Below are 27,547 nucleotides of genomic sequence, written 5' to 3'. Positions count from 1 at the left end.
GCAGGAAAAGTTGAAAATTATTTAAATGGATCAAGACTGCAGAAAGCTGCAGCACAAAGGGATTTTGGAGGGAAGGCAGTTCAGAGGAGGTCTTTTGTATGACTCACTAACTGGGAAGGGCAAATGGAATGCTGGCCTTTATTTTAGACGGAGTGGAGTATAAAAATAGATAACTCTTGCTAAAAATATACAAGGCACCAGTTAGACCACAGCTAGAGTACTGAGAATAGTTTTGGTCCCTTACCTTCAATAAAAAATATACTGGCATTGGAGACAGTCCAGAGAAGGCTTATTAACTTGATCCTGGACAATAGGAGGGATAATGAGGATAATCATTTCAGCCATAATATCACTGAATAGTGGAGTGGAGGCAATGGGCTAAATGGTTTACTTCTGCTCCTACATATCATAATATGTTGGGAACATAATCTTATGCTTCCAAATGTGCTGCATGAATTTTCAGGTCTGTATGAGCAGCATTCTGGGGCAGGAACACGTACATGAGGGATACTGAATTCAAGACTGCAAAGTCTACTGAGTGACACGCGAAGTGGAAAGAAATCAATATGCAACTTATCACTATCCTGTCTGGCAATATTTAATATTTGTATATTTATATTTCAAAGTAAGGTTAGTTTGAAAACATTTGAATTCAGCAGAGAATTTCTAAATAAATGTCTGTAGAAATGCCAGAGGGGGTTTATAATTAGGAACTTTACTAGCATGGATAGATTAAATCAGGCTGGTTTAATTATATAACAGATTAAACCTTCCTCGGGCAATTATTAATCCATCTGCTTATTAACCAATCAATTGGTGCTGCAGCTGAAAAACTGGATAACTTTAAAACAAGCACACAGAATGCTGGAGAAACTCAGTAGGTCTGGCAGCATTTGTGGAAAGTGAAAGAGACTTCACGTTATGTGTCCAGTATGACTGTTTTGTTCAGAAATCCAGGGATAAAAGGGTATAACTTTCTACTCCAGAGGTCTGTGGATGTTCAGACATGGGGCATATCCAACACTGGTTTTTTAACACAAAGCATTAAGGAATATGATAACAGAGCAGAAAAATGCAAAAACCAAAAGACAGAAAAATGGTGGAGGAGATCCCATCCCCACCTTATAAATCATGGGCTTGGTTATTTCTCAATTGAGACAAAATCGTACTGTCACCAGCTGGTAGATAATTTTCTCCCTGCCTCTACACTTCTTTCTCCAATCTCGACCTCTACATTCTCTCTGTTGGGGTATATTTCTTCCCCTGCCCATCTCTCAACCAACTTGGATAAGGACAGTCTCCTGCATAATCATCTCCCATCTCCTGTACAATTACCTATCTCCTCCTTATTTGAGGAAAAGATTTAGAAATGGCATACTCAATTAAAAGCTGTCACAGAAAGAAAATACACTTTAACTATTCCATTTCAGTTCCTGTGACAATGCACAATGAACTGTCCAGCTTCATCGTACTTCAATCAGTAGTCCATGCACGTAAAGTGGTCTAAAATGATTGTGCGAGAAAGACACTATACAAATGCAAGCATTCCTCTTAAAAGCAAATGCTTCAAAGGTATAACCTTGAGAATCAGAAAGAGTCACTGACTGGGTAGAAGCTGAAAGAAGCAAGTGCATTGAAATGCACTGAAAATCATGGATTGAGATTTCAAACTGTGAGGGCAGGTCAAACTATAATATACTCAGAAAAAAATTGCATACAGTTAATAGAGAGCTACAAACACATTACCACATCTGCTAAAACATAATCACCTACTTAACTTAAATGAAAAAGAATGCTCTGCAGGTTACAACTGGAGAATCCAGTCAGTGTTGGTTTGATTAAAAAGGGAGGTGATTTATTGCCCTTGACCTTCATAAATCACAGAATAATAATTGGAACTCAGGAGTATACTTCAGCATACTGTAATACAATGCAGATTGACTGATAAAGGGTAGTCAGATCGAGGTCTTATATCAGTCAGTACATCCTCAATTAAAAAATGCTGTTCAACCACAAGCTGGACACTGATACTTAATTGCAGTTTAATCAGAGAACATTTGCATCCAGAAATGAACATTGTAAAACATGGGTGAACACATTTAAAATTCGACATGAGATGGAGAAATGCCAAGGACGGACAAGGACCTAAACTGCAGTCCTCAACTCTGTTAAGTCAATGAGTCACAGTCAAGAGGGGTGATTCTGGGAAGAATCTGGCACGTTTTTACCAACACTGGTGGCATTGATCATTTAAACTACTTGTTTTATGAGCTTTACTGCTTTAACTCCTTCACTGTCTCTGCATCAAAATCCTGGAACTCCCTTCTTAACATAATATATGGATCCACACCCCTCAGTCTGCAGCAGTTCAATAAGGCATCTCATTGCCACCTTCTCGAGATGGACAATCAATGTTCACATCCATGAACAAACAAATAAAGAGAAAATTAAACAAGCCAGTGAACCGACTAACATGGAATAAATCCCTACTACTCCATCAAAAACAGTTACAGGTTTTACAAGTTGGAGGCTTAGAAAGAAAGACACTTGGTAATTGGTTCTTTCAAAAAGACTCATCTTATTTTGAAGTGTAGGGATGAAGCTTAGATTGCTATTAATTATAGGAAGCAATTAAAACAGAAATGGAGGAAGAAACATTGGTGGAAATATTGTCTCATTATAAGTTTTCTTTGATTGCTAAAGATGAAAACTCTTTCTACACATTACCAATCCTTCATTCGGGCCAGGTTCATACACAAATTAATCCCAGAAGTAAATGGCTTGTGTAGTTAATTATTGCCCTCGGAGATTAACCTCCATAAAATCTTGAATATGTGTAAAGTAAATAGGGTACTAAAGAATGACAAAGAACAAAACAAGACCTTACTGACTTGAACTGCTGTGAAGATAATGACAATTTCTATAAGACAATGCAGTTTCACATTTAGATGCATAAATACTTTGAGAAGAACTCTATGCACCATTTTAATTTGTTATGGTGGGTGCCAAATAATCAATACAGTATTTGAAAACAATGTCAAGGAACAGGAGTGGACAGATATCAGGATTCAGGCTGGTTCAGTACAGCTGAATTTGTGGATCAAAGCAGAGCCTAAACTTGAACCTGGGATCTCAGAAAAAACGAATGAAATAACTTTAAAGGTTTTATCTATTCATTTACAAAAACTGTGCTCATTCAACCTTCTGCTCCCCAAACTATATGAGGATGGGACAAGGCAGTGTGCTTGTGAAAATGGCACAGGATGAGACAGAGCTCATGTGATTTTTGAAAGGACAACTACCTCTCTTCAAGACACAACAGAACGAACGTTGATGAACTGACACTAAATTATGAGGGCTTCATGAGCAAAGGTCACCATAAGCTTATTCAAAGTGGCAGTTCTAAAGAGTGTCTTAAAGGAGAGAAAGAGAGACACAGATGTCTAAATAATTCAAGAGCTTACAGTCTTGTTAGCTGAAGGCAGGGATGTTAATGATGTGGTGATTAAAATTGCGTATGCAGAAGCAGTCAGAATTCAAGCAGTTCAGAAATCTTGTGTGGCTAATAGAGGTGGGGTGATGCTGTGAATGGTTCGAAAATTCAAGATCTCACCTGATAGCTCTTGGCATAGATCAGTGTTACATATACAATGAGCTGAAAATGCGTTGCTAGAAAAGCGCAGCAGGTCAGGCAGCATCCAAGGAACAGGAGAATCGACGTTTCGGGCATAAGCCCTTCTTCAGGATGAGCAATACAGAATGACATAACCACAAGACCAAAAGTCAAGTCTGTTTCCAATTCAGCAAAGATCTATTTCAGTTTTCATTTTGTGTTTGCAATAAGCAATTGCAGCATGGAACGTGCTTGTGAAATCTTCACTACTGAACAAATCTTGCACAGGTTCTTGAAATTGGAATAATTGTGATTGAAAAGGTTAGAGAAAGGACAAGATGTCATCAATACATTTCTACAATAAAAGCGCTCATACCCAAATGGGTCGAGATCATCTCCTCCTGATGCAAACGGTGCCATCGGATCAGACCTGGAATGGGAGAAGAAAGTGCTTTTCTTATCTAAGCAGCATTGAAATAATTAAGACATTTAAAATACTTTAAAAATTCAAAATTCCATGCTCATTATGGTGAATGTCTGAAAGTAGTTCTGTTGCTCTAAAGCTCTTCCTACGATACATTACTATCACTGAATCCCGAACAATGACATTCCAGGGTCACAAATGACCAGAAACTTAACTGGACCAGTCATATAAATGGCATGGATGAGAGAGCAGGTTGGAGATTTGAAATTTTCCAGCAGGTAACACCTCTTAACTCCCCACTTGGCATGTACACCATCTACAAGAGTGATACAAGTTTCTTTCTTATTGGCTGGATGAGTACTGCTCCTGTTAATGATTCTAAGAAACTTGACACCATCCAGACCACCACAGTTCACTTAATTAGCACCAACCACCCTTTAAATATTCATTCCTTTTACCACTGATGCCAGAGTGAATACCTTTCACTAGTTGACCTGCAGCTATTAAGACATTGACAGGGCCTTCCAAATTAACAACCTCCATCACCTGAATGGAAACGAGCAGCAAATGCATGAGAACATTTATATCTGCACGTTTCCCTCCATGTCACACAATGCCATGACTTCATAGTATAGCGTTGTTCATTCTAATGCCTTGAACTCCTTCCCCAATAACACCTGTGGAAGCCCCTTCACCACTTCAACAAGGTGGACCACCACTGCCTTCTCAAGGATTATAAATGTTTGCCAAGTCAACACATTCAATGAATGAAACGAAATAAAGAATAAACAAATATTAGCTTCTTCCAAAATTCTAAAAATGTACAAGCAATTGTTCAACTGGTCCTGCCCATCTCCCACTGTGCACTCTGTAAACACCAGCCAAAGTAATTAATGGAATCTGCCAAGCTTCAGATTTAGCATCACAAAGATAGAGAGATCAGCTTGTAACCTCCCAGCTGGTGTCCTGTCAGCCCTCTGATAACTCGGTATTCTTCCAATTCTGGCTGCTTGAACTTTCCCAATGTTTATGACTGTAACACATATGGTCATGCTTTCAACTGCCTGGGCCCACGTACTGGACTTCGATCATATCTCCACCAAAAATCTCTCTATCCTCCTTTAAGACACCGCTTAATACTTATCTCTTTGACCAATCATTTGGTCCTCATCAGTCCTATATCTCTTTTTCCATGTGCTGAATATTGCTTCTTTATTATTCTATGATCAATTACATTAATGACCACTAATATACTCAAACTCAAGTGTTACAATCTATCTCAAAAATGTCTCCAATCAAGTGGCCCACTTATCTTTGACACACACAAATATTGCTGCCAGTTCTCTGTAAAATGATGCTCAGTGAGGGTACCTAGCGATATACAAGAAGATAGCAATTTGGGCACTTGAGAGAAGGACACTTGTAAATATTCCATTACTAGAAAATTTGAGATTGCTCTCTTTGGAACAAAGATGGTCACAGGGAGATTTGATACAGTGACATCAAGAGCGAGGTTCAACTTCTGTAATAGCTGAGATCATAATGAAGGCTGCACTTTCTCAAGTTGGCCTCTCATCTGAGGTGTGGTGACCTGCAGGTTAAACTCACTGCCAGTTCTCTCCCATTCTCCCCCCCCCCCCCCCCCCCCACGGGAATGGACCTCTGAGATTATGTTGTTTTTTATTCATTCATGGGATTAAGGCGTCACTAGCTAGGCCAGCATTTATTGCCCTTCCACTTGCCCAAAGGCAGTTAACAATCAATCACATTGCTGTGGGTCTGGAGTCACATATGCAGGCTAGACCAGGGAAGGATGGCAGGCTACCTCCCTACAGGACATCAGTGAACCAGATAGATTTCTCCAACAATTGATAATGAATTCAAGGTCATCATTTGACTCATAATTCCAGATTGTTTTTATTGAATTCAAATTCCACCATCTGTCATGGCTGGAATCAAACTGGATCCCCAGAACATTACTGGGTCTCTGGATTGATAGTCTTGCAATAATACTACTAGGCTGCTGCCTCCATGAAAATGGTAATTTTTATTTTTCACTATAAAGGATTTTGATGGTGTAAATAAGGAGAGATTTGTCTCAAAGGCAGAAGATTTGGTTTTTTTGAAGTCACAGATATAAGACAGCTAGCAAAAGAAACAGAGATGAGAATTTTGTTTTAAAAAAATGGGATCACTGTGATCTAGGATGCAATGCCTGAAAAGGTAGAAATAGTAGATTCAAACAAGGAACTGAAAGTTAAATTACAGAGAAAGGACAGGTTCTGAATGAGTTTTAGACGATTCGTTCAGAGTGCTGGCACAGGCACAAGCGGCTGATTGGCCTCCTGTACTGCATCATTCTATGATTACATCCACATAATATCTTACTTTGGCTCAGGGAATGCAAGATAATGAACAAACACACTAACAACAGTATTTATTTGATAAAATCAGATACACAGATGCCAACAGCTTTTCTATCAGTTGGACAGAAAATAGAATTGGGACAGAATAAAATAGATTGACTAGCACACAATACAGGTTTCAAGGATATCTTCTACCGCACTCAACCATGGCCCCAGCAAATGCAGGATAACGACTGCCTGTTTCATTTCTGGTACCTGCATTATGGCAATCTACAGGGAGCTGTTACTCATCACAAATACAGCTGACATTTTGTGCAGTCTCAAAGGCGAATAACATCTTGCAGCTTCAAAGCAAAATAATTTTTTAAAAACTAATTAAAACATCAATTTAGAAGCTCAGTTGATGAGATTGGCTGATATATGTTTTAATCTTCAATGCCAACCTTCAAAACTGGTAATCACAACATCTGTCAAAGTGTTACAATCTCTCCAAAACCACTAATTAACATATCAAGATTTTAAAGAAAGCTTGAATAAAAGATGTCTTATAAATTTTAAATATTGTGAGGAGCTTTGATGGAATAAAATAAGAGAATTTGTTTCAATAGGCAACGGCGGTGGTTTCCAAAGGCACACATTAAGGTACTTGGTAAAATAAAACTGGGAAGTAAATATCCCAATGCTAGAAATTTTGAGATTGTTCTTTTTGGAGTAAAGATAGTCACAATTTGATACAAAATTATGTCAAGGGTGGAATTCAATTTGTCTGAAGCCATATTGAAGGCTGCACCACCTCAACTTTGCTTCTCAACTGAGGTGTGGTGACCTGTAGGTCAAACTCACCCCTGGTCATCGCGCTCTCCGATTGGAGAGTGAACTATGGTCCTTTGGGATTATGGCAATTTTCACTTTACACCACATAAACATAAAGGGTTTTGCTGGTGCGAATAAGGAGAGATTGTCCCCGACGGCAGACGATTTGCTATTCAGAAGGTACAAATATAAGATGGCCAGCAAAAGAAACAGAGATCAGGGGACGTTTTTTGAGTTGTTGTGACCTGAAATATGTTGAAAGGAAGATGGAAGTGGAAATAACAGTAACTTTAAAAAGAGAACAAAGACACAATGGTGCGGATGCTGGAAATCAGAGAGAAAAAATGCTGGAAACTCTCAGCAGGTATGGCCGCATCTGTGGAAAGAAAAACGCATGAATGTATAAGTCAAGGTTTTCATCAGAACCTTGGGAAAAGCTCAGACACCTGAAATATTAACTCGGTCTCTCTCTCTCCACTGATACTGCAAAATCTGAGTATTTCCAGCATTTTCTATTTATTTTATTCTACAAAGAGAATTGGATACATACTTGGAGATAAAATTACAGTGCTGTTAGGAGGGGGGACAGCTTGGCAGTGGGACTACCGGAAGAGCTCTTTCATAGAACAGTCATGATTGGCTGAATGGTTCCTACACTGATGCACAACTTAAAAATTAAATAAATTCAGATAATATTTGTATCCAAGGCATTTGAGATTTCACCATAGTGAATCATTGCATCTAGAATTTCTCTAGTAACTTATTTCTCTAGTGAATTTTAAACATAACTGAGCACTTTTTCCTTGGGTACCTGTGTTGGGAACGTCAAATTTAGAACCAGGCATTGGCCATTGATCATGCAATAAGGTCATGGCAGGTCTGATGTGATCTTATCTCTACTGTCTGTCCCCCATAGCCCTTGTCTATCAAAAATCTATGTTGCTCAGCTTGATAAATTTAAAGATCCAGACTCTACTATCTCATGGGAAAGATAATTTCTAATGACGCACAGAAAAACATATTCATCTCTGTTTTAGAAGGGCAAAGAAAAGTTGAGGCAGTTGTAAATAAAGTTAGTTCAAAAATGACTGCCTGCAATTGGGCATGCATTACTCATTGTAATAAGCAACACAAATCTCCTGTGACCAAAAGTGCTCTGTTCATGGACTAATCAGGGTTTTATAAAAATTTAACCTCTCTATGTTTGGCCTCAGGGCCTCTATTTATGAAGCCCAAGATCACATAGGTTTTGCTAATGACTCAAAATGTTCTACTATTTTCAAACAGTGTTGCACATGAAACACACGTCCCTCTGTCACCGCACACCCTGAAACTGCCCGTAAGTCCATTTTGTCTCCCTCTGCCCTTTCTGCCAAAATTCATCACCTCACACTTTTCTATACTAAATTCCATCTGTCACCATTCTGCTAGCTTAGCTAGGACCAGTTACAGGCAATTTGTATAATCCTCACTATTTACCACTCCTTCAAGTTTGATATTAGAGCAAGTTTTAAAATTTTACTTCATATTCCAAAATCTAAGTAATTTATATATATCAAAAAAAGTGCTGTTAGGACTGACTCCTAGGGAACACCACTGTTTTCCACCCTCCAGCATGAAGAATTATCATCTACTTACTACTTACTGAGTCCATATAGACAATACTCATCAAATTTCTTTCCTCAATCCTTGATCTCACATTATTTAAAACTTTGATTTGTTTGGTCAAGCATAATCTGTCTTTTACAAAGCTGCAGTAACTTTCCTTAATTAACTCAAATTTCTCCAAGTGCTTATTAATTTTGTTTCCTGATTAATTTCAAAACATTACTCAGCGCTGAAGTTAAATTAATGCCAATATGCTTGGAACTATTGGGACCTTATACTTTTCTTGAATAAGGGTGTCAAATTTGCTACTCTCCTACTTTTGTGCATCCCCACACATCCACATAAGTTTAAAACATTAAAACAAGCTCTTCTGCAATATCTGCCCTCACCTATTAACAAAACCTGGGATGCAAAAGCATCTTGACCATGTGACTTACTTATCCTAAAGCACAACCAGTCTTTGTTGGACCTTCTTCCCATAAATTTTCACATTATCCATTACTTCCACTGTCTCTGCTGCTTTGTCAGATTCCTCTTTCTGGGTAAACTCCAACATAAAGAACTCATTAAGTATTGCTGAGGAAAAAAAGACACATTCTAGAAACTTATCATCTTGCAATCATCATGGAAGGCACATAAGAATGAACAAGTTCTGCATGAGAAAATTTTTGAATGATTGCACTAATAATTCTGATTAGTTAAGGGTTTGCCATGGAAAATGTAGAAGGGAAATATTGTCCCCCCACATTTTCGTCTACTTCAAAAAATAAATAATGTCTGAACATGTTTCTCTTTCCTGCAGAGTACAGGACCTCGTGTATGAATATATGTAGCTTCTAGTCAGCATAAGTGAGCTCTATTACATGGTCAACTGATAATCACATGATGATTGCAAGAGAAGAACATTTCACAGCATCCCTCTTTTTCCATTTGTACTCCAGTTTTATTCTGGAAGAAGTGGCTGGTGATAAAAGCTGGAAGACGGTTCTCTGTAGCTAATCTAGGATGACACTCCACTGCAGCATAGAGAGTGGTGCAATGTCAGAGGTACCCTCATTTGGCTGGGGCAGGAATGCAAGGTTCTACCTTCCCTCCAGGATGGATGTAAATTATTCCATGGCACGATTTTGAAGAACAGCAGGGAGCTGTTCCTTGTGCTGGACAATATTTATCCTATCTAACCACTGTCACTGAGATCGATTACCTAGCTATTCGTCTTACTCTATTTGTGGAGTCTTGCTGTATGAAAAATGCACTCTTTGTCTTCTATATTACAACTGTGATAATGCTTCAAAAGTATTTTGCTGCCTGGCAGGTGAGTTAGGACGTCCTGAAGTTAGCAAAGCTCCTATCTTGAGGTAAGGTTGAGCAGGTTGGACTAAACCCATTGAGTTTAGAAGGATAAGTGGTCATAGAGTCCTACGTCACCAACACAGGCTCTTTGGCCCAAACTGGTCCATGCTGACCAGAATGTCCATCCACACTAACTGCATTTCCCTGCACTTGGCCCATATACTTCTAATCCTTTACTATCTCTGTATTTGTCCAAACGTCTTTAAAATGTTGTTAATGTACTCGCCTCAACCACTTCCACTGGCAGCCCATTCCAAATGTGTACCATCCTCTGTACAAAAATGTTGCCCCTCAGGTTCCCCTTTATTCTTTCCCCTCTAATCCTCGATTCCCCAAACCTGGGAAAAAGACTTAGTGCATTCACCCTATCCATGCCTCTCGTGATCTTATAAACTTCTATAAAGTCCTTCCTCAGTGTCCTAGCCTCTCAAGAAAAAAGTCCTAGCTTGTTCAACCTCTCCCTATAACTCAGACCATGGAGTCCTGGCCACATCCTTCTAAATTTCTATTCAGTTTAATAACATCCTTTCTATAGCAAGGTGACTAAAACTGATCACAATACTCCAAGTGCGGCCTCACCACCGTCCATTTTAAATGCAATGTAACTTCCCAACTTTGATACTCAATGCCTTGACTGATGAAAGCCAGTATGCCAAAACCTTTCTTCACTGACTTGTCTACCTGTGACTCCACTTGTAGAGAACTATGAACCTGAACTCCAAGGTCTCTCTGTTCCACCACACTCCTTAAGGCCCTACCATTCACCCTGAAACTTCTACCTTGATTGGACATTCCAAAATGCAAGACCTCACACTTGTATGCATTAAACTCCATTTGCCATTTCTTGGCCCACTTCCCTGGCTGATCAAGGTCCTGCTGCAATTTCTGATCACCTTCCTCACTGTCCATGATACCTATTTTACTGTCCTTTACAAACATACTGATCAGGCCTTGTACATTCTCATCCAAATCATTATTACAGATAACAAACAGCAATGGGCCCAACACCGACCCGAGGCACTCCATTAGTCACAGGCCTCCTGTCTGACAAGCATCCTTCCACTATTACCCTCCATTTCCTACCGTCAAGTCAACTGTGTATCCAATTTGCCAGTTCTCCCAGTTTCATGTGATCTAACCGTTCAGAGCAGCCTATCATGTGGAACCTTATCAAAGGCCTTACTGAAATCCATATAGACTACACCTTCCATCCTTCGCTCATCAACCTTACTGGTCACTTCAATAAAGAACTCGAACAAAATTGCGATGACCTCCCACTCACAAAGCCATGTTGACTATTCCTAATCAAACCCTGTCGTTGCGGTTGTGGGAATGTTTGCCGAGCTGCGAAGATGATTTGCGATGTTTGTCCCCTGTCTAGGTGACACTATCCCCATCATGTGTAAGACTAACAATAATTTACCCACTAATATCTCCTTTGAAGCCTCCTGTGAAGCATTGCTGTACTATGTCTTCTGGAATTTAGCTGGTTCTGTTCCTGCTGCTTCCAGTTGCCAGTTCTGGTTGTTCTCTAGTAGCTGGTATATTGGGTCTAAGTCAATGTGCTTGTTGATGGAGACAGTGGATGAGTGTCATGCTTCCAGAAATTCTCTGGTTGTCCGATGTTGAGTTTGTCCTATGATCATTGTGTCGTCCCAGTCAAATTTGTGGTCCTTGTCATTTGTATGTGTGGCTACTAGGGACAGTTAGTCATGGTATTTCGTGGCGGTGGACTGCTCGTTGGGGGTCTGCCTGTTTGCCTACACAGTGTTTTGTGCAGTCTTTGCATGGAACCCTGTAAGTTACATTAGTCTTGCACATGATGGGTATAGGGTAATTTTTATAAATGATCTGGAGGTGGGCGCAGAAGGATGAGTTAGCAAAATTGCATATGACACTAAGGTAGGCAGAGTTGTGGATAGTGCCAAAGGATGTTGTGGGTTACACAGGGACATAGATAAGATGCAGAGCTGGGCTGAGAAGTGGCAAATGGAGTTTAATACAGAAAAGTGCGAGGTAGTTCATTTCGGAAATAGTCACAGGAATGCAGAGTACGAGGCTAATCGTAAGATCCATTGCAGTGTAGATGAACAGAGAGATCTCAGTGTGCCAGTGCATAAATGCCTGAAGTTGCCACCCAGGTTGATAGGGTTGTTAAGAAGGCATATGGTGTGTTGGTGTTTATTGGTAGGAGGTTTGAGTGTCAGAGCCACGAGGTCATACTTCAGCTGTACAAGACACTGGTAAGGCCGCACCTGGAGTATTGCATGCAGTTTTGGTCACTGCATTATAGGAAAGATGTGGAGGCTTTGCAAAGGGTTCAGAGGAGATTTACTAGGATGTTGCCTGGTATGGAAGGAAGGTTTTACAAGTAAAGGCTGAGAGAACTGAGGCTGTTTTCACTGGAGAGAAGAAGGTTGAGAGGCGACTTAATCGAGACGTGTAAGATAATTAGAGGGTTAGATAGAGTGGACAGTGAGAGCCTTTTTCCTCAGATGGTGAAGGCTAAGGGGACATAGCTTTAAATTGAGGGATGATAGATTTAGGACTGATATCAGGGGAGTGTCTTCACTCAGAGAGTAGTAGGGATATGGAATGGCCTGCCTGCAACAGTAAGTAGACTCGCCGAAATTAAGGGCATTTAAACGGGCATTGGACATACATATGGATAATAATGGAACTGTGTAGGTTAGCTGGGCATCAGATTAATTTCGCGGGTTGGTGCAACATTGAGGGTCGAAGGGCCTGTACTGCGCTGTAATCTTCTATGTTCTAAGAATGGATATCCCTGCAACTTCATCCGCAGATGCCTAACAAACAAACAACATGACAAGGACAGGACGTAATTCACTGTCCGGGGTCTAGCTTAGAGTGGTGCTGGAAAAGCACAGCAGGTCAGGCAGCATCCGAGGAGTAGGAAAATCAACGTTTCTGGATAAACCCCTTCATCAGGAATGGAGGCAGGGAGCCTCCAGGGTGGAGAGAAAAATAGGGGTTTGGCAGTGTGGGACTGGGGAGAAAGTAGCAAAAAACTGGCCACACTACCTTCCATAAATAACGTTTCGGAACTGGCAGCCAGACATCACTCGGGTTCATGACAGCCCATAAACTGACAGCCACACTCAGACAACAATTCACCAAGACAAAAGACCCTATACCCATCATGTGCAAAGACTGCATAAAACACTATATAGGGTAAACAGGCAGATAAATAGCAATCCGCATCCACAAACACCAACTAGCCATGAAACACCACGACTAACTATCCCTAGTAGCCACACGCAGAGATGACAAGGATCACAAATTTGACTGGAACAACACAATGATCAAAGGACAAACTCAACATAGGACAACCAAAGCATGGCACTCATCCACGGACTCCATCAACAAGCACATTGACTTATACCCAATATACCGGTCACTAGAGAACAACCAGAACTGGCAACCGAAAGCAGCAGGAACAGAATCAAATAAATTCCAGAAGACATAGTACAGCAGCACTGCATAGGAAGATCCAAAGCACTGAAGATGTCACCTAGACAGGGGATGAAACGTCTACAAATCAACTTCTCAGCTCAGTGAACACACCCACAACCACGACAACCAGCACCTGAGCTACAAATCTTTACACAAACCTTAAACCTTGTCTTTCCAAGTGCATGTACATCTTATCCCTCAGAATCTTCTCAAGTACCTTACCCACCACAGACGTTAGGCTTACTGGTCTATAGGCTTTTCTTTGCAGCTCTTCTTGAATAATGGCACATTTGCTACCTCCAGTCTTCCAGGATCTCATCTGGGTGATCTTAATGAAACATACAACATGTTACAGGGGACTTGACAGGATGGATATTGAAAGATTATCTTCCCTGTGGGGTAATTTAGAAATAGGAGAAACACTTTCAATATAAGGAGTCTCCTTTTTAACATGAAAAAGAGAAAGAATTTCTGCTCAGAGGATCATTTAGAGAACGTAATGATGTTAGAGGCCTATGGGGATGAGCTGGGTAACTCTTTCGAGAGACAGTACAGACAGGATGGGTTGAATGGCCTCCTTCTATACTGTAAAATTCCATGATTCTATTAATTTTTGGAATTCTCTTGCACAGAAGGCAGTGTGGGCTGAGTCATTAAATATGGTCATTGATAAGTTAGATTTTTGACTGACAATTGAGTCAAAAGTTATGAGAGTCAGGCAAATAAGTACAGTTAAGACTACATTAGATCACCCATTGTCTTACTGACTGATAGGTTTGAGGGGGAAAATGCTTACCCTTGCACCTACATTCTGATTATCTCTAAATGCAAAATGCTTTCTACTTCATGATTTCTAGTATAAATGCTTTTTTTTCTTTTTTAACAACAGCATATTACCCATTTTAGAAATTTTCTTTCAATTCTTGATCAGTATGGGGAAAATCAACGTGACTACTCTAGGGTCACAGAATGATACAGCCATTCAGACCTGTTCCAGCTCTCCGAGAGACATCAAATTAAGCCCACTTCCTGAATCTCTCCAATGCTGAAAGAGGCCATTTTGCCCATTGAGTCTGCATCGACTCTCAAAACAGCACTTTACCCAGACCCATCTTCCCCACCTATCCCTGTAACCCTGCATTTAGGGTGGCCAATTCACCTAACCTGCACATCTTTGGACTATGCAAGGAAACCAAAGCACCTGGCAGAAACCCACAGAAACACTGGGAAAATGTGCAAACTCCAGTCAGACAGTCACCCAACACTGGAATTGAACTTGAGTCCATGGTGCTAACCATTGTATCATCTTAGCGCCCACTTCCTCTGTTCCTTTCCGAAAGCCTTTCAAGTGTTTCCCCAGGGGATCATTCTGGAATGTGATAGGAAAATCAGGCTGCAATAAATTCAGAAAGCTCATCACTAACTCACTCTTGCTTCAATTCATGAAACGCCTATGGCTGCCTACAGTCAGTGGAAACCCCTAATTATTGGCCAAAAAAAAACATGCGAAGTATGTGAAGTATTTTGGTAATATGACTAACTTGAAACAACAAGTACTTGTTTCTGTTTGTTATTAATCCTTTTACTTCCATTCAGAGATACTAGGCAGAGTGCTCAGAGTTGGTGTTCATAGCCTGGCACATCCTTTCCTGACACGGTTTTTGATTACTTCTGAAGAAATGACTCAACAAAAAAAACAGAAGAACTTGCATTAACATCACACTTTTCATAACCTCAGCATATCCCAAAGCACTTTACTGCCAATTAAGCAGGTTTTGAAATGAAGTTGCTGTTGCAATTTAGGAAACATTGCAGCAATTTGTACACAGCAAGGATCCACAAATAGCAAAAAGATCATGCCTAGATAATTTAGTTAAAAGATAGATATTGCCCAGGACAGTGGGAAAAACCTTCTTGCTCACTTTTTTGAAACAGTGACAAGTTTTATTTTTATGTCTACCTGAGAAGGTAGACAGGAGCCTCTATTTAATGTCAAGTCTGAAAGATATCAAGTCTGACAGTAAACCACATTCCTCAGTACTGGACTGAAGGCAGTGCTCACATCATGTATACAACCAAACACAGGACTGAATTAATACAAGCTGCCATTAAATACAACAGCTGCAATCTCCAGAACAGCAACTATTAAAATGATAAACTGTCCAACTGTTATCTGTGACACCTCAAACCAATTATACAAGTTACTGTATCCAGCTTTCACAGAACATGAATTCACTAAAGGAAATAAATGGTTTTTAGCAAAACAAACCCTCAGAGATAACGATGGGAGCAGGGGACATAGCAAAGCAACATTCTGACAACAGGAATAATAAACCACACAATTATGTCTGTATTTAGCAATCAGCCAGTAGTATGAACTTGTTTGGGAGAACAAGATGTTCAGAAGGTGGTAGGACTGAGCTCAATACAACTTTGCGGGAGGATGCAATGTTACAGGTGTTGTGACTAAATTAATGCTCATGACGATATCAAAGATTTTATGCTATTCCAAAAGCTAGTTGCCTCCTGACCAGTGCTCATGCCTCAAACCAAAAACACATTGATTATTTATCTCATTTTTATTTCTGGGATCTTAATGTGTACAAAATGGATACTGTCATTGAATACTCTTTTAAAGTGATAACTTAATGACAAACAGTAGAGAAATGAGCAACTTAACTTGCTATTTCCAGGCACCGCTCCAGTGATTGGCAATTAGAATGCCTATAAATCCAGTCAGATTTGACTAAATTTATTTCAGAGAGTTTAAGACCTGTTTAAAATGGCATCTGGAATATAAAGAATGGTTAGAACACCAAAAGAAGTATTCAGCCCTTTGTGTCAGCTGTCTGTAAGAGCAAACTAGTTAATCCGTTGCCCTGCCTTTTGCCCTTAGACCTGCAAATATTTCTCTTCAGATAACTATTTAAATCCCTTTTGACCAAATCAGACTCTACCAAGCACAGCAATCCAGATTCTAACCTCTCGCTTTGTAAAAAGATTTTTCCCCAGGATACCTTTGGTTCTTTTGCTGTTCACTTTAAATCGGTGTTCTCTGGTACTTGATTCTTCAACCAATAACAGCAATTCCCACCGGTCTACTCTCTCCAGGTTCCACATAATTTTAAATACCTCTATCAAACCTCCTCTCAATGCTCTAATCTCCAAGAAGAGCCATGTTTGCCAATCTGTCTACGTGACTGAAGTCCCTCAGGAACTAGCCTTATAAACATCTTCAAAGGGTGATGGCAGCAAAATTGGACAAAATACTCCAGTTGATGTTTAAACAGTGTTTTATAAAGATTCAGCAAAACTTCTCTGCTTTATTTGTTAAGGCCAGAATCCCTATGCCTTTTAGCCACTTGGGCAACTGTCTGTGTGGAGTTTGCACATTCTCCCTGTGTCTGCGTGGGTTTCCTCCGGGTGCTCTGGTTTCCTCCTGCAGTCCAAAGATGTGCAGGTCAGGAAAATGGGCCATGCTAAATTGCCCATAGTGTTAGGTGCATTAGTCAGAGGGAAATGGGTCTGGGTGGGTTACTCTTTGGAGGGTCGGCATGGACTTGTTGGGCCAAAGGGCCTGTTTCCACATTGTAGGGAATCTAATCTAATCTAATCTAATCACTTTCTCAGCCTGCCCGGTCATTTTCAACAAATTGCTTTCATACACTCCAGGCCCCTCTGTTCTGCAGTTCTTATATTTTACACAGTTTGTTCTTGTATTTCATATGAAAGGCATCACCTCATGCTTGTCTGAATTAAATTTCAGCCACCATATTTCTGTCAATTCCATCAATGTTCTGTTTTTTCTGAAGTCTATCATTAACCTCTCCACAGTTCACAACAAACCAATATTTTACGCAACAAAAGTTGAAACTGTGCCCTGGAAACTCAAGTCCACATTATTGATATAGATTAAGAAAAGCAGTGGACCTAATAATGATCTATGGGAAAGCCCACTGTTCAATGATAAACAACTGTTTCCTGTCACTCAGTCAACTTTCTATCAACTCTGTCACTGCTCCTTGTATTCCATGGGATCTGGCTTTTCTGACAAGCTTGTTGTGTAGAATTTTTTTTGGAAGTTCAGATACCTCATTAATTCTTTCTGTTACCTCACCAAAAACTCAAATTAAGTTAGTTAAACACAACTAATTATTCCACATCTAACTTTTGTCCCATATTATTATTTTGAAAAACTCGCTCATCAGCGAGATTAAAATGAGTGGTCTATAGTTGATGGGCTTACTCTTAACACCTTTCAACACCTACCAAGCGTGTAAGATTTGCAATTCTGCAGTCCTCTGGCACCACTCCTGTATCTAAGGATAAATGGAAGATTATGGCTAGTGTCTCCAGAATTTCCACCCTTACTTGCATCATTTTATACTTAGGTGTATCTCACCTAGTCCCAGTGACTTATCAGTGGCAGATCCTTTGAATGAGCCACAGTAAGAAAGAAACTGTAAACATATTTCTACAATTCTCTTAAGACCTCATTACGTTCCAAAGTGAAGAAATAGTTTTGAAATGTTTTCACAGCCGTAATGTCGGAACTATTGCATGCACTTTGAACACAGCAGGCTCTAATCAACAGCAAAGTTATAACGTCCTGGTCATCCTTTTCACTAATGTTAGTTGAAGGATTAATATTGGTCAGCACTAATGGATATTTTGTGTCTCATCAAGAGTGCAGTTGGGGCTTTGGTTTAATGTTTCATCTGAAAAGCACGTGATGTAACAGTGCTTCTCAGGGAGTACACCGGGTACATCAGCCTAGCTTTTTACTCAAGGCCTCTGGAGAGGGACTTGAAACCCTCATCTCAGTGTGTAACCCACTGAGCCGCAGCTGACACTTCATCAGTCATTTCACTTTCCAATTCCATTTGAGGAGAGTATTCAGAGATTGCACAGGTTTTAATCATACCATTGAACTGAAAATGAAGCATGGGAATATTTTAAGATTGTGCATCTTAAATGCTAAACATGGAAACAGATTTAAATAATGATGCTGATGATAATTTTCAAGTCACAGCCCAAGGGCAGTGGTGTGTACAATCCATCACAGCAAAGGCCATGCACTAAATACATCTGAGCTTACTCAATGAATCTAATTAATTACAGCAGCGCATAAACTTACCTTTATTAAACAGCAGAGGCTGCATTGCCATAGGAATGTTATAGAAGCCCATTAAAAAGAAATCAATTCATTGAAGCACTGTCTGTGGAATTTAGATCACATCAATCCCGATAAAACTGAAAATTGGTTTATTTAATCCCTGTAGAACTGAGTTAAACAGTGAGCCAACTGAATACAATACTGTGCAAACATGAGTTATACACTGCCACTATGCTACAAGTCCAAAGTTAACTTTATCTTAAAACTGAAGATCAGACACTAAGTTTCTGTTACATAGCCACAAAGTTGATTGAGGGCAGACTCCGTTAGATTTAAGTTTGTTATCGAAAAAGACAAGAATAAGCCTGAAATCCAAGTACGAAACTGGGAGGAAGGTCAATCTTACTAAAAACAGACATGACATGGTGAAAGTGGACCAAGAGCAGATCCTTTTAGACAAATCTGTGTCAGAACAATGGGATGCATTCAAGAAGCAAATAGATTAGATTCCCTACAGTATGGAACAGGCCTTCGGCCCAACAAATCCACACTGACCCTCCGAAGACAAATCCATCCAGACCCATTTCCCTCTGACTAATGCACCTAACACTATGGGCAATTTAGCATGGCCAATTCACCTGACCTGTACATCTTTGGAATGTGGGAAGAAACTGGAGCTCCCGGAGGAAACCCACACAGACACGGGGAGAATGTGCAAACTCCACACAGACAGTCTCCTGAGGCTGGAATTGTACCTGGGACCTGGTGCACCTTGCCGTCCCTACAGAGAGTACAAAAAAGATGGGACCAGAAAATTCAGTGAACTCTGAATATCAAGGGATATACAGGAGGGAAAACCACAAAACTGCAAGCAGTCAGTCAGTATAACCTCAGAGGTAGGGCAACTATTGGGAATAATTCTGAGGAACAGAATTAATCTACATTTGGAGATGCAGGGGTTCACCAAGAACAGTCAGCATGATTCTGATAAGGGGAGGTCATGTCTGACCAACTTGATTGAATTTTTTCCATGAAGTGACTAGATATGCGTTTGAGGGCAATGCATTTGACATTTTCTGCTTGGATTTCAGTGAGGCTTTTGATAAGATACTACATGGGAAGGTAAGAGCCTATGAGAACCAAGGAAATTTGGCTAAATAAATCCAGGTTTAGCTGAATTGCAGGACACAGAGGATGATGGTCAAGGGGTGTCATTGTGACTGGAAGCCTGTGTCCAGTGGTTTCTGCAGGGATCACTGTTGAAGCAGTTTGCTGCTAACAGTTTATATATAAATGACCTATACTTATAGGAAGGTTGATCAGTAAGTTCGCAGATGATATGAAAATTGGTGGATAGTAAATAATAAGGAGCATAGCCTTTCATTACAGAAGGTTATAGATTGGCTGATCAGATGGGCTGATCAGTGGCAAATGGAATTCAATCCAGATAAGTGTGGGGTTGGGCAGAACAAACAAGATGAGGAAATACATCATGAATTGTAGAACTCTAGAAAGTAATGAGGATTGGAGGGACACTGCTGTGCATGCCTACTGGGATAGTATTGGGATAGGTATTTAAAATGATTAGGGTGGCACGTGGATACTTGCCTTTATTTGCTGAAGCATAGAATTTCAGAGCAAGGAGGTTATGTTGGAACTGTAAAACATTGGTTAGGTCACAACTAGAGTATTGCGCACAGTTCTAGAATTGCCATTATAGGAAGGATGCCATTGCATTGGAGATGGTGAATCTCTTGTGCACTAGGATATTAACTGGACCTGAAGGGTTTCAGTTATGAAAAAAGATTTGTTAGATTGGGGCTATTTTCCTTGGAGCTGGGGGAGTGAGGGCACACATAATTGGGATGCATTAAACTATGAGGGGCACAAATAGAATAGACAGAAAGGAATATATTTCCTTGGTAGAGGGATCAATGACTAGGGACATAGATTTAAGGGAAAGGTTTAGAGGGATTGCGAAGAAATTAATTTTCACTCCGAGGGTGGTGAGAATCTGGAACTCACTACCAAAAAGGGTGGAAGAGGCAGAAATCCTCATAACATTTAAGAAGCATTTAGATGTGCACTTTGCTATGGGCCAAATGTTGGAAAATGGGATTAGAATATTCAGGTGCTTGTTTTTGATCTACACATACTCAGTGGACAGAAGGGCCTTTTCTGTGTTATAGACCTCTATGAGTTGAGAGTGTGGTGCTGGAAAAGCACAGCAGGTCAGGCAGCATCCGAGGAGCAGGAGAATCGACATTTCGGGCATAAACCCTTCCTGATTTAGGCAGAAGGCATCCAGCCAACCAATTCAACATTCCCTTGGTGCAATTTCTAATAATCTAGAATCTCATTTGTCGACCAGAACTAGTTTAGCTTGATCATGAAACCCTGCTGAGGTTTCTTGCTTGACCACCCATAGTGGTGAGCTGTTTCACAAACAGACTACACTTTGTTGTAAAAGAGATCCTCCACTGTTTTATTCTGTTGTCATTAATTTGTAAATATTAGCCTTTCCGCTTAAATCCTGTGCAAAACCCATAAACCAACATGGATTTGACTTATCATTTTACTCACTGCTTTGTTTCTCTCCAAACCCATCACAATCCTCACGTGGAAATATATGTCAGTGCCTTCACTAACATTGGTCAAAATCCTGAAACTATTTTGGATGCACCTACATCAAATGGATTGCTGTGGTTCAAGAATAGCCCACCACCAACTTCTCAAGGGCAATTAATGATGGGCAGTAAATGTTGGCCCAACCAGCAAAACACACATCCCCTAAACTTAATAAAAGATATTTGGCAGAGAGAGGATTAATGTCAATTTTAAGCTCAGTGCCCTGCATTCTCTATTCTAGGTAGGGCCTATGGCTATTCGTGGCCAGCAGGATGAATGATCACCAAATCTAACTTCACAATTGTTAGTTAAATAGAAATATCAGTCAGAACTCCCGTGCTCATCTTTGAACAATACCAGTTGGTTTTCTAAATGAGCATGCTGGGCAGTCAATGCCTCAGTTTAATATCTCATTTGAAAGAATGCTCATTCAATAATACTGCATTCAAGTGGGAGCCTAGATTATGCACCGAAGTCTCTGGAGTAGGACTTGAATCCATGACCTTCACAATTAGAGGTGAGAGCAGTAAGCCACAGCTGATGAGAACAAGAAAATGCACCTCTTTGTTTGGAATTAAACAACGAAGAATACACTTGAGAGCTGGCATTACAAGGGCAGTAAAAGGTCTGTCCTTTTGGAGGCATGTAGGCATATTGATCTTCTATAATCAGTGTCTGTACAGCATCAAATGGCTTCCTCCTGTTCTTAAGTAACATTGCAAAAGTGAGGACTGCAGAAGCTGGAGATTAGAGTCGAGAGTGTGGTGCTGGAAAAGCACAAAAGGTGAGGCAGCATCCGAGGAGCAGGAAAATCGATGGATACTGCCTGACCTGCTGTACTTTTACAGCACTACACTCTCGACTCTAATCTCCAGCATCTGCAGTCCTCACTTTTGCAATGTTACTCAAGAACAGGAGAAAGCCATTTAGCTTAGGGCCTATTGCAATATTTAATGACATCATGGCTAATTTGCAACATAACTTCACACACATACCTTCTTCTGTCATTTTTTATTCACTCATGGGAATTGCTGGCTGGGGTGGCATTTATTGTCTGTCCCTAGGTGGCCTTGAGAAAGTGACATTGGTGACCGGTCTTCTTGAACTGTTGCAGTCCATATACTGTAGGTAGACCCACAATGCCAGTAGTGAGAGAATTCCAGGATTTTGACTCAGCAACAGCGAAGGAATAACAATATAGTTCCAATCAGGATGGGGAGTGGTTTGGTGGGGAACTTGCAGGTGGTGGTGTTTTCATGTATCTGCTACATTTTTACTTCTAGAAGTAATTGCGGAATTACTGCTTAAGGAATCATTAACATCTTCCAAAAATGTACCAATCTCACATTTATAATTAACAAAAAAATCTAGCATCAAATGTCGCTTATCAAAGAGAGTTCTAAATGTCTAATGCTTTGTGCACAAGTTGTTTTTAACTTCACTCTTGAAAGACCCTAATTTTAATTGGTCCTGATGAATACTAAACATTCCCCCAATCTTGGAAATAATTTCTATCTACCATTCCAGTGTTGTTTAATGTATAAAAACTTTATTAAATCACTCCTTAATCTCTTAAATTACAAGAGTATCAACTCTAGTTTTTTTTAAACTTTCTTTGTAATTTAAACCCTTGTGGTAAAAGTATCATTCCGGTATTACACGCTGCATTATTTACAAGGCCAATACATCCTTCCTAAGGCATGGTGTCCAGAAATGCTGACTTATTTCTGATGTGATTTAGTCAGGATGTACATAACTTCAACCATATTATATTCTGGTCCTTTTGCAATGAAGTCCATCATTCTATTTGTGTTTTGTTTATTTTCAGTACCTAGTCACAACATTTTAATGATCTATATATTGACACTCCAGTCAATTGGGACTTTCACGGTTCCCAATTTTTCACTCTTTAGAAAGTACCCCAAATATATGTTTTCTAATTCTGAAATGAATGATGTCTCACCTGTCCAGATTGAAATAAATTTGCTGCTATATACAATGAATCACAGAATCCCTGCAATGTGGGAACAGACCCTTCGGCCCAACAGTCCACACCGACCCTCCGAAGAGTAACCCACCCAGACCATTCCCTTACCAAATTACTCGACATTTACACCTAATTAATGCACTACACATCCCTGAACACTATCGGCAATTCAGCATGGATTGAGGGAGGAAACCGGAGCACCAGGAGGAAACCCACACAAACTCAGGGAGAATATGCAAACTCCACACAGACAGTTACCCAAGCATGGAATTGAACCCGGGTCCCTGGCACTGCGAGGCAGAAGTGCTAACCACTAAGCCACCGTGCCGCCAATGGCAATGTTTATAAAGCCATTTATCTTTGTGCCATTGGTAAACTTGGATCTGTGCCTTTCATATTCACCATCTGAATTGCTGATGAATATTACTTATTTGAGCTCCAACATAGATCTTTGAGAGACACCACTAATTACATTCTGTCAATTAGAGTACCTTCCCATTATCCCTATTCTCTGTCTTTTCCCACTCAGCTAATTTTCTAACCAGGTCAATAATTTACCTTCAGTTCCATATGCTTCCACTTTAGCTCATAATTTTATTGCATTAACAGCAGTCATTTAAGTTTCTAATGTGTGCTCATGAAGAACTCACTGTTAATCTAAAACACTATCTGACAAAACAGGATGCCATTCAGCCCACTATATCTCTGTGCAAGAGCTATGTCCTGTACTTCTTTCCACTTCCCAACTTTTTTCTCATATCTAATGCTCTTTTAAACTTTAGTTCTAAATCTGCCTTCACCATCTCCTGAAATGATGCATTCCGTTCACAATAGCTCAGTTTAAAAGTAATTCCCAACAGCGCCTGATTCAAATAACTGTGCAAACAAATTTTAAATATACTTGACTTTTGGAGGAGCAGGACATGAAAACCTGAAAATAAATAGTCTGTTCTCAAAAGGGAATGTTGACTTTTCTGCTCCTCGGATGCTGTCTGACCTGCTGTGCTCTTCCAGCTTCACATCTATTGACTCTGACTTCCAGCATCTGCAGTCCTTACTGTTGCCTTGTTCACAAAAGGTATGTTTACACAGCAGTGAATATCTCACCCTGTTAAACAGACTTTCAATCACATCTGGTATTCCAGGATGTTAATTATAACGGATCTTCTTGGTGAAGGAGACACACATACAGGGAACAGAGAAAACACAATATTCAAATGATCACATGGTTAAACACTATTTGCAAAGAGTTTTAATTAATTTTATCATAACATCCAAAAAAGGCTCTCTTGTATTTGTGTTTCGGGCCTAGCGCAGTGGGTAACATTGTTAATTCCTGAATACAAGTGTGCACTATTGGAAGTGCTGTCTGATTAGTGCATTAGTCCAACTGCACTGTTACTATTATGTTAATAAGTGGATGAGCTGTTCATTTATTTGATTGCTGTATGTGGGATCTGGATGTGCACGCGTTTGTTGCCATCTTTCCTATATTACAAAATTTAAAAGCAAGCTTTTCTTTCCTGTGACAACCACAAAAGTGGCAATTATTTAGTTTCTGTGTGCAATTTTTGTTAGAAATGTTTAATGAGTTTCTTTACAAGAAGTTGAAATGAAATCAGTTCTGACTGCTAGTCAACACTTTCAAAAACCTCACTTTATGGTTGAAGCTGGACAGAATCCACTGACACTAGTTGCAATAGGCAGATCAGTACAAAGCCTGGAGATAACACGGAGTCTGTCTTTACAGAAGGGAGGGGGCAAATGCAAAAAATCCTGGATAAGTGAATTAGTATACAGTCACAATAGTTGACAGTTCCAAATAGACTTGAAACGTCACTGGCACAGTATTTAGGGAAAAGCCTAACTGACTCTCAGTTGGTCTCAAGAGGGTTGGAATATAAAAACAGCGATGTGCTTTTGAGACTTTATAAAACTCAAGTTAGGCCCCATTTAGAATAGTCATAGTCAGAGATTCTAGGTATCCCAACTTAATCTACTCCCATCTGGCAGCACCCAACCCATATCTCTCCAAACCCTTCAATTCATACATCCACCTAAACGTCTTTTTAATATTGTAATTGTACCAGCCACCACCACTTCCTCTGGCAGCCCATTCTGCAGATGCACCACTCTGCATGAAAAAGTTGCCCCTTAGGTCTCTTTTGTAACTTTCCCCTCTCACCCTAAACCGATAACCTTTAGCGCTGGACTCCCACACCCCAGGGTCTATTAATCCTATCCATGCCCCTCATGATTTCATAAACGTCTATAAGGTCACCCCTCAGCTTCACATACTTCAGGGTTGGTGCAGTCCCCACGCTGACTGATGACGTTACTTCCGCCCCCATCAAGGCCGCTTCCACAGCCACTTCCGCCCCTCACAATTCCTCATGCACCACACGTGACATCACTTCCACCCTCACATCATTGCTGATGTCACATGCTCAGTGACTTCTGCCCCCGCCCCACTGCCATGTTTGCCACCACTTCCACCCCCACCAACGCCACTCACCTGCATTCTGCTAACACGCCCTCACAGATCCCACTGTCACCATCCCTGCTCCCCAGAACCCTGAGGGGAATACCACCCCTGCTCATGACTCCACCCCCATTCCCCCACCACCACACCCACTCCAGTTACAGGCTCCGCCCCCAGTCCCAGCTCCACACCCACAGCAAGCCCTAGCTCCCAGACTGCCAAGTTTTCACCATCCCTCCAGACCTCCCCTTCACTGAGGATGAACGAGCATCCTCAGCAAAGGACTCACCTTCATCCCCCTCCGCCGATGCATCAATGAATTTAATACACGCCGTGACGTCGAACACTTCTTCTGCCGCCTCCGCCTCCGAGCTTACTTTTACAATCAGGACACCCACCCACCTTCCGAGGACCCCTTCGCCCACCTCCAACACACTTCATCCACCTGGACACCCCGTGCCAGCCTATTACCCACCCTCAACCTCTTCATTTCCAACTGCCACCGGGACATTAACCGCCTCAACCAGTCTACCCCCCTCCCCTACTCCAACCTCTCACCTTCACAACGCGCTGCCCTCCAATCCCTCTGCTCCAATCCCAACCTCACTATCAAGCCAGCAGATAAAGGGGGTGCAGTGGTAGTCAGGTGTACTGACCTCTATACCGCTGAAGCCAGATGCCAACTCGAGGACACCTCCTCCTCCTGCCCCCTCGACCCCCATCACCAAATTATCATCTCCCAGAGCATACAGAACCTCATCACCTCAGGAGATCTCCCACCCACAGCTTCCAACCTCATAGTCCGGGAACCCCGCACTGCCCGGTTTTACCTCCTTCCCAAGATCCACAAGCCTGATCACCTTGGCCGACCCATTGTCTCAGCATGCTCCTGCCCCATTGAACTCCTCTCTACCTACCTCGACACTGTCCTATCCCCCCTAGTCCAGGAACTCCCCACATACGTTCGAGACACCACCCACGCCCTCCACCTCCTCCAAGACTTCCGTTTCCCCGGCCCCCAACGCCTCACCTTCACCATGGATATCCAATCCTTCTACACCTCCATCTACCATGACCAGGGCCTCCAAGCTCTCCGTTTCTTCCTCTCCCGATGTCCCCAACAGCACCCTTCCACCGACACACTCATTCGTTTGGTCGAACTGGTCCTCACCCTCAACATTTTCTCCTTTGAATCCTCCCACTTCCTCCAGACCAAAGGGGTAGCCATGGGCACACGTATGGGCCCCAGCTATGCCTGTCTCTTTGTTAGCTATGTAGAACAGTCCATTTTCCGTAGTTACACTGGCACCACGCCCCACCTTTTCCTCCACTACATTGGTGACTGCATTGGCGCCACCTCGTGCTCCCGCGAGGAGGTTGAGCAATTCATCAACTTCACCAACACATTCCACCCTGACCTTAAATTTACCTGGACCATCTCTGACACCTCCCGCCCCTTCCTGGACCTCTCCATCTCCATTAATGACGACCGACTTGACACCGACATTTGTTTACAAACCCACCAACTCTCACAGCTATCTGTACTACACCTCTATCCACCCTACCTCCTGCAAAATTGCATTACATATTCCCAATTCCTCCGCCTCTGCCGTATCTGCTCCCAGTAGGACCAGTTCCACCACAGAACACACCAGATGGCCTCCTTCTTTAGAGACCACA

At 41.1% G+C, this 27,547-nt stretch overlaps 1 protein-coding gene across 1 annotated transcript in view; it reads right to left on the bottom strand.

The window, feature by feature from the left end:
• Positions 1–27,547, bottom strand: part of psmf1 (proteasome inhibitor subunit 1) — a 73,483-nt gene that overhangs the window by 10,016 nt on the left and 35,920 nt on the right. Inside the window, exon 5 of the mRNA XM_072556176.1 lies at positions 3,990–4,043. Coding sequence (XP_072412277.1) covers positions 3,990–4,043 — 54 coding nt within the window. The remainder of the gene's footprint in view (positions 1–3,989; positions 4,044–27,547) is intronic.

Source organism: Chiloscyllium punctatum, chromosome 37 (assembly GCF_047496795.1).
Source record: "Chiloscyllium punctatum isolate Juve2018m chromosome 37, sChiPun1.3, whole genome shotgun sequence".
In the NCBI taxonomy this organism is placed as follows: Eukaryota; Metazoa; Chordata; class Chondrichthyes; order Orectolobiformes; family Hemiscylliidae; genus Chiloscyllium; species Chiloscyllium punctatum.
Note: the sequence above shows the minus strand (reverse complement) of the source record. Positions and strands in the feature narration are given on the sequence as shown.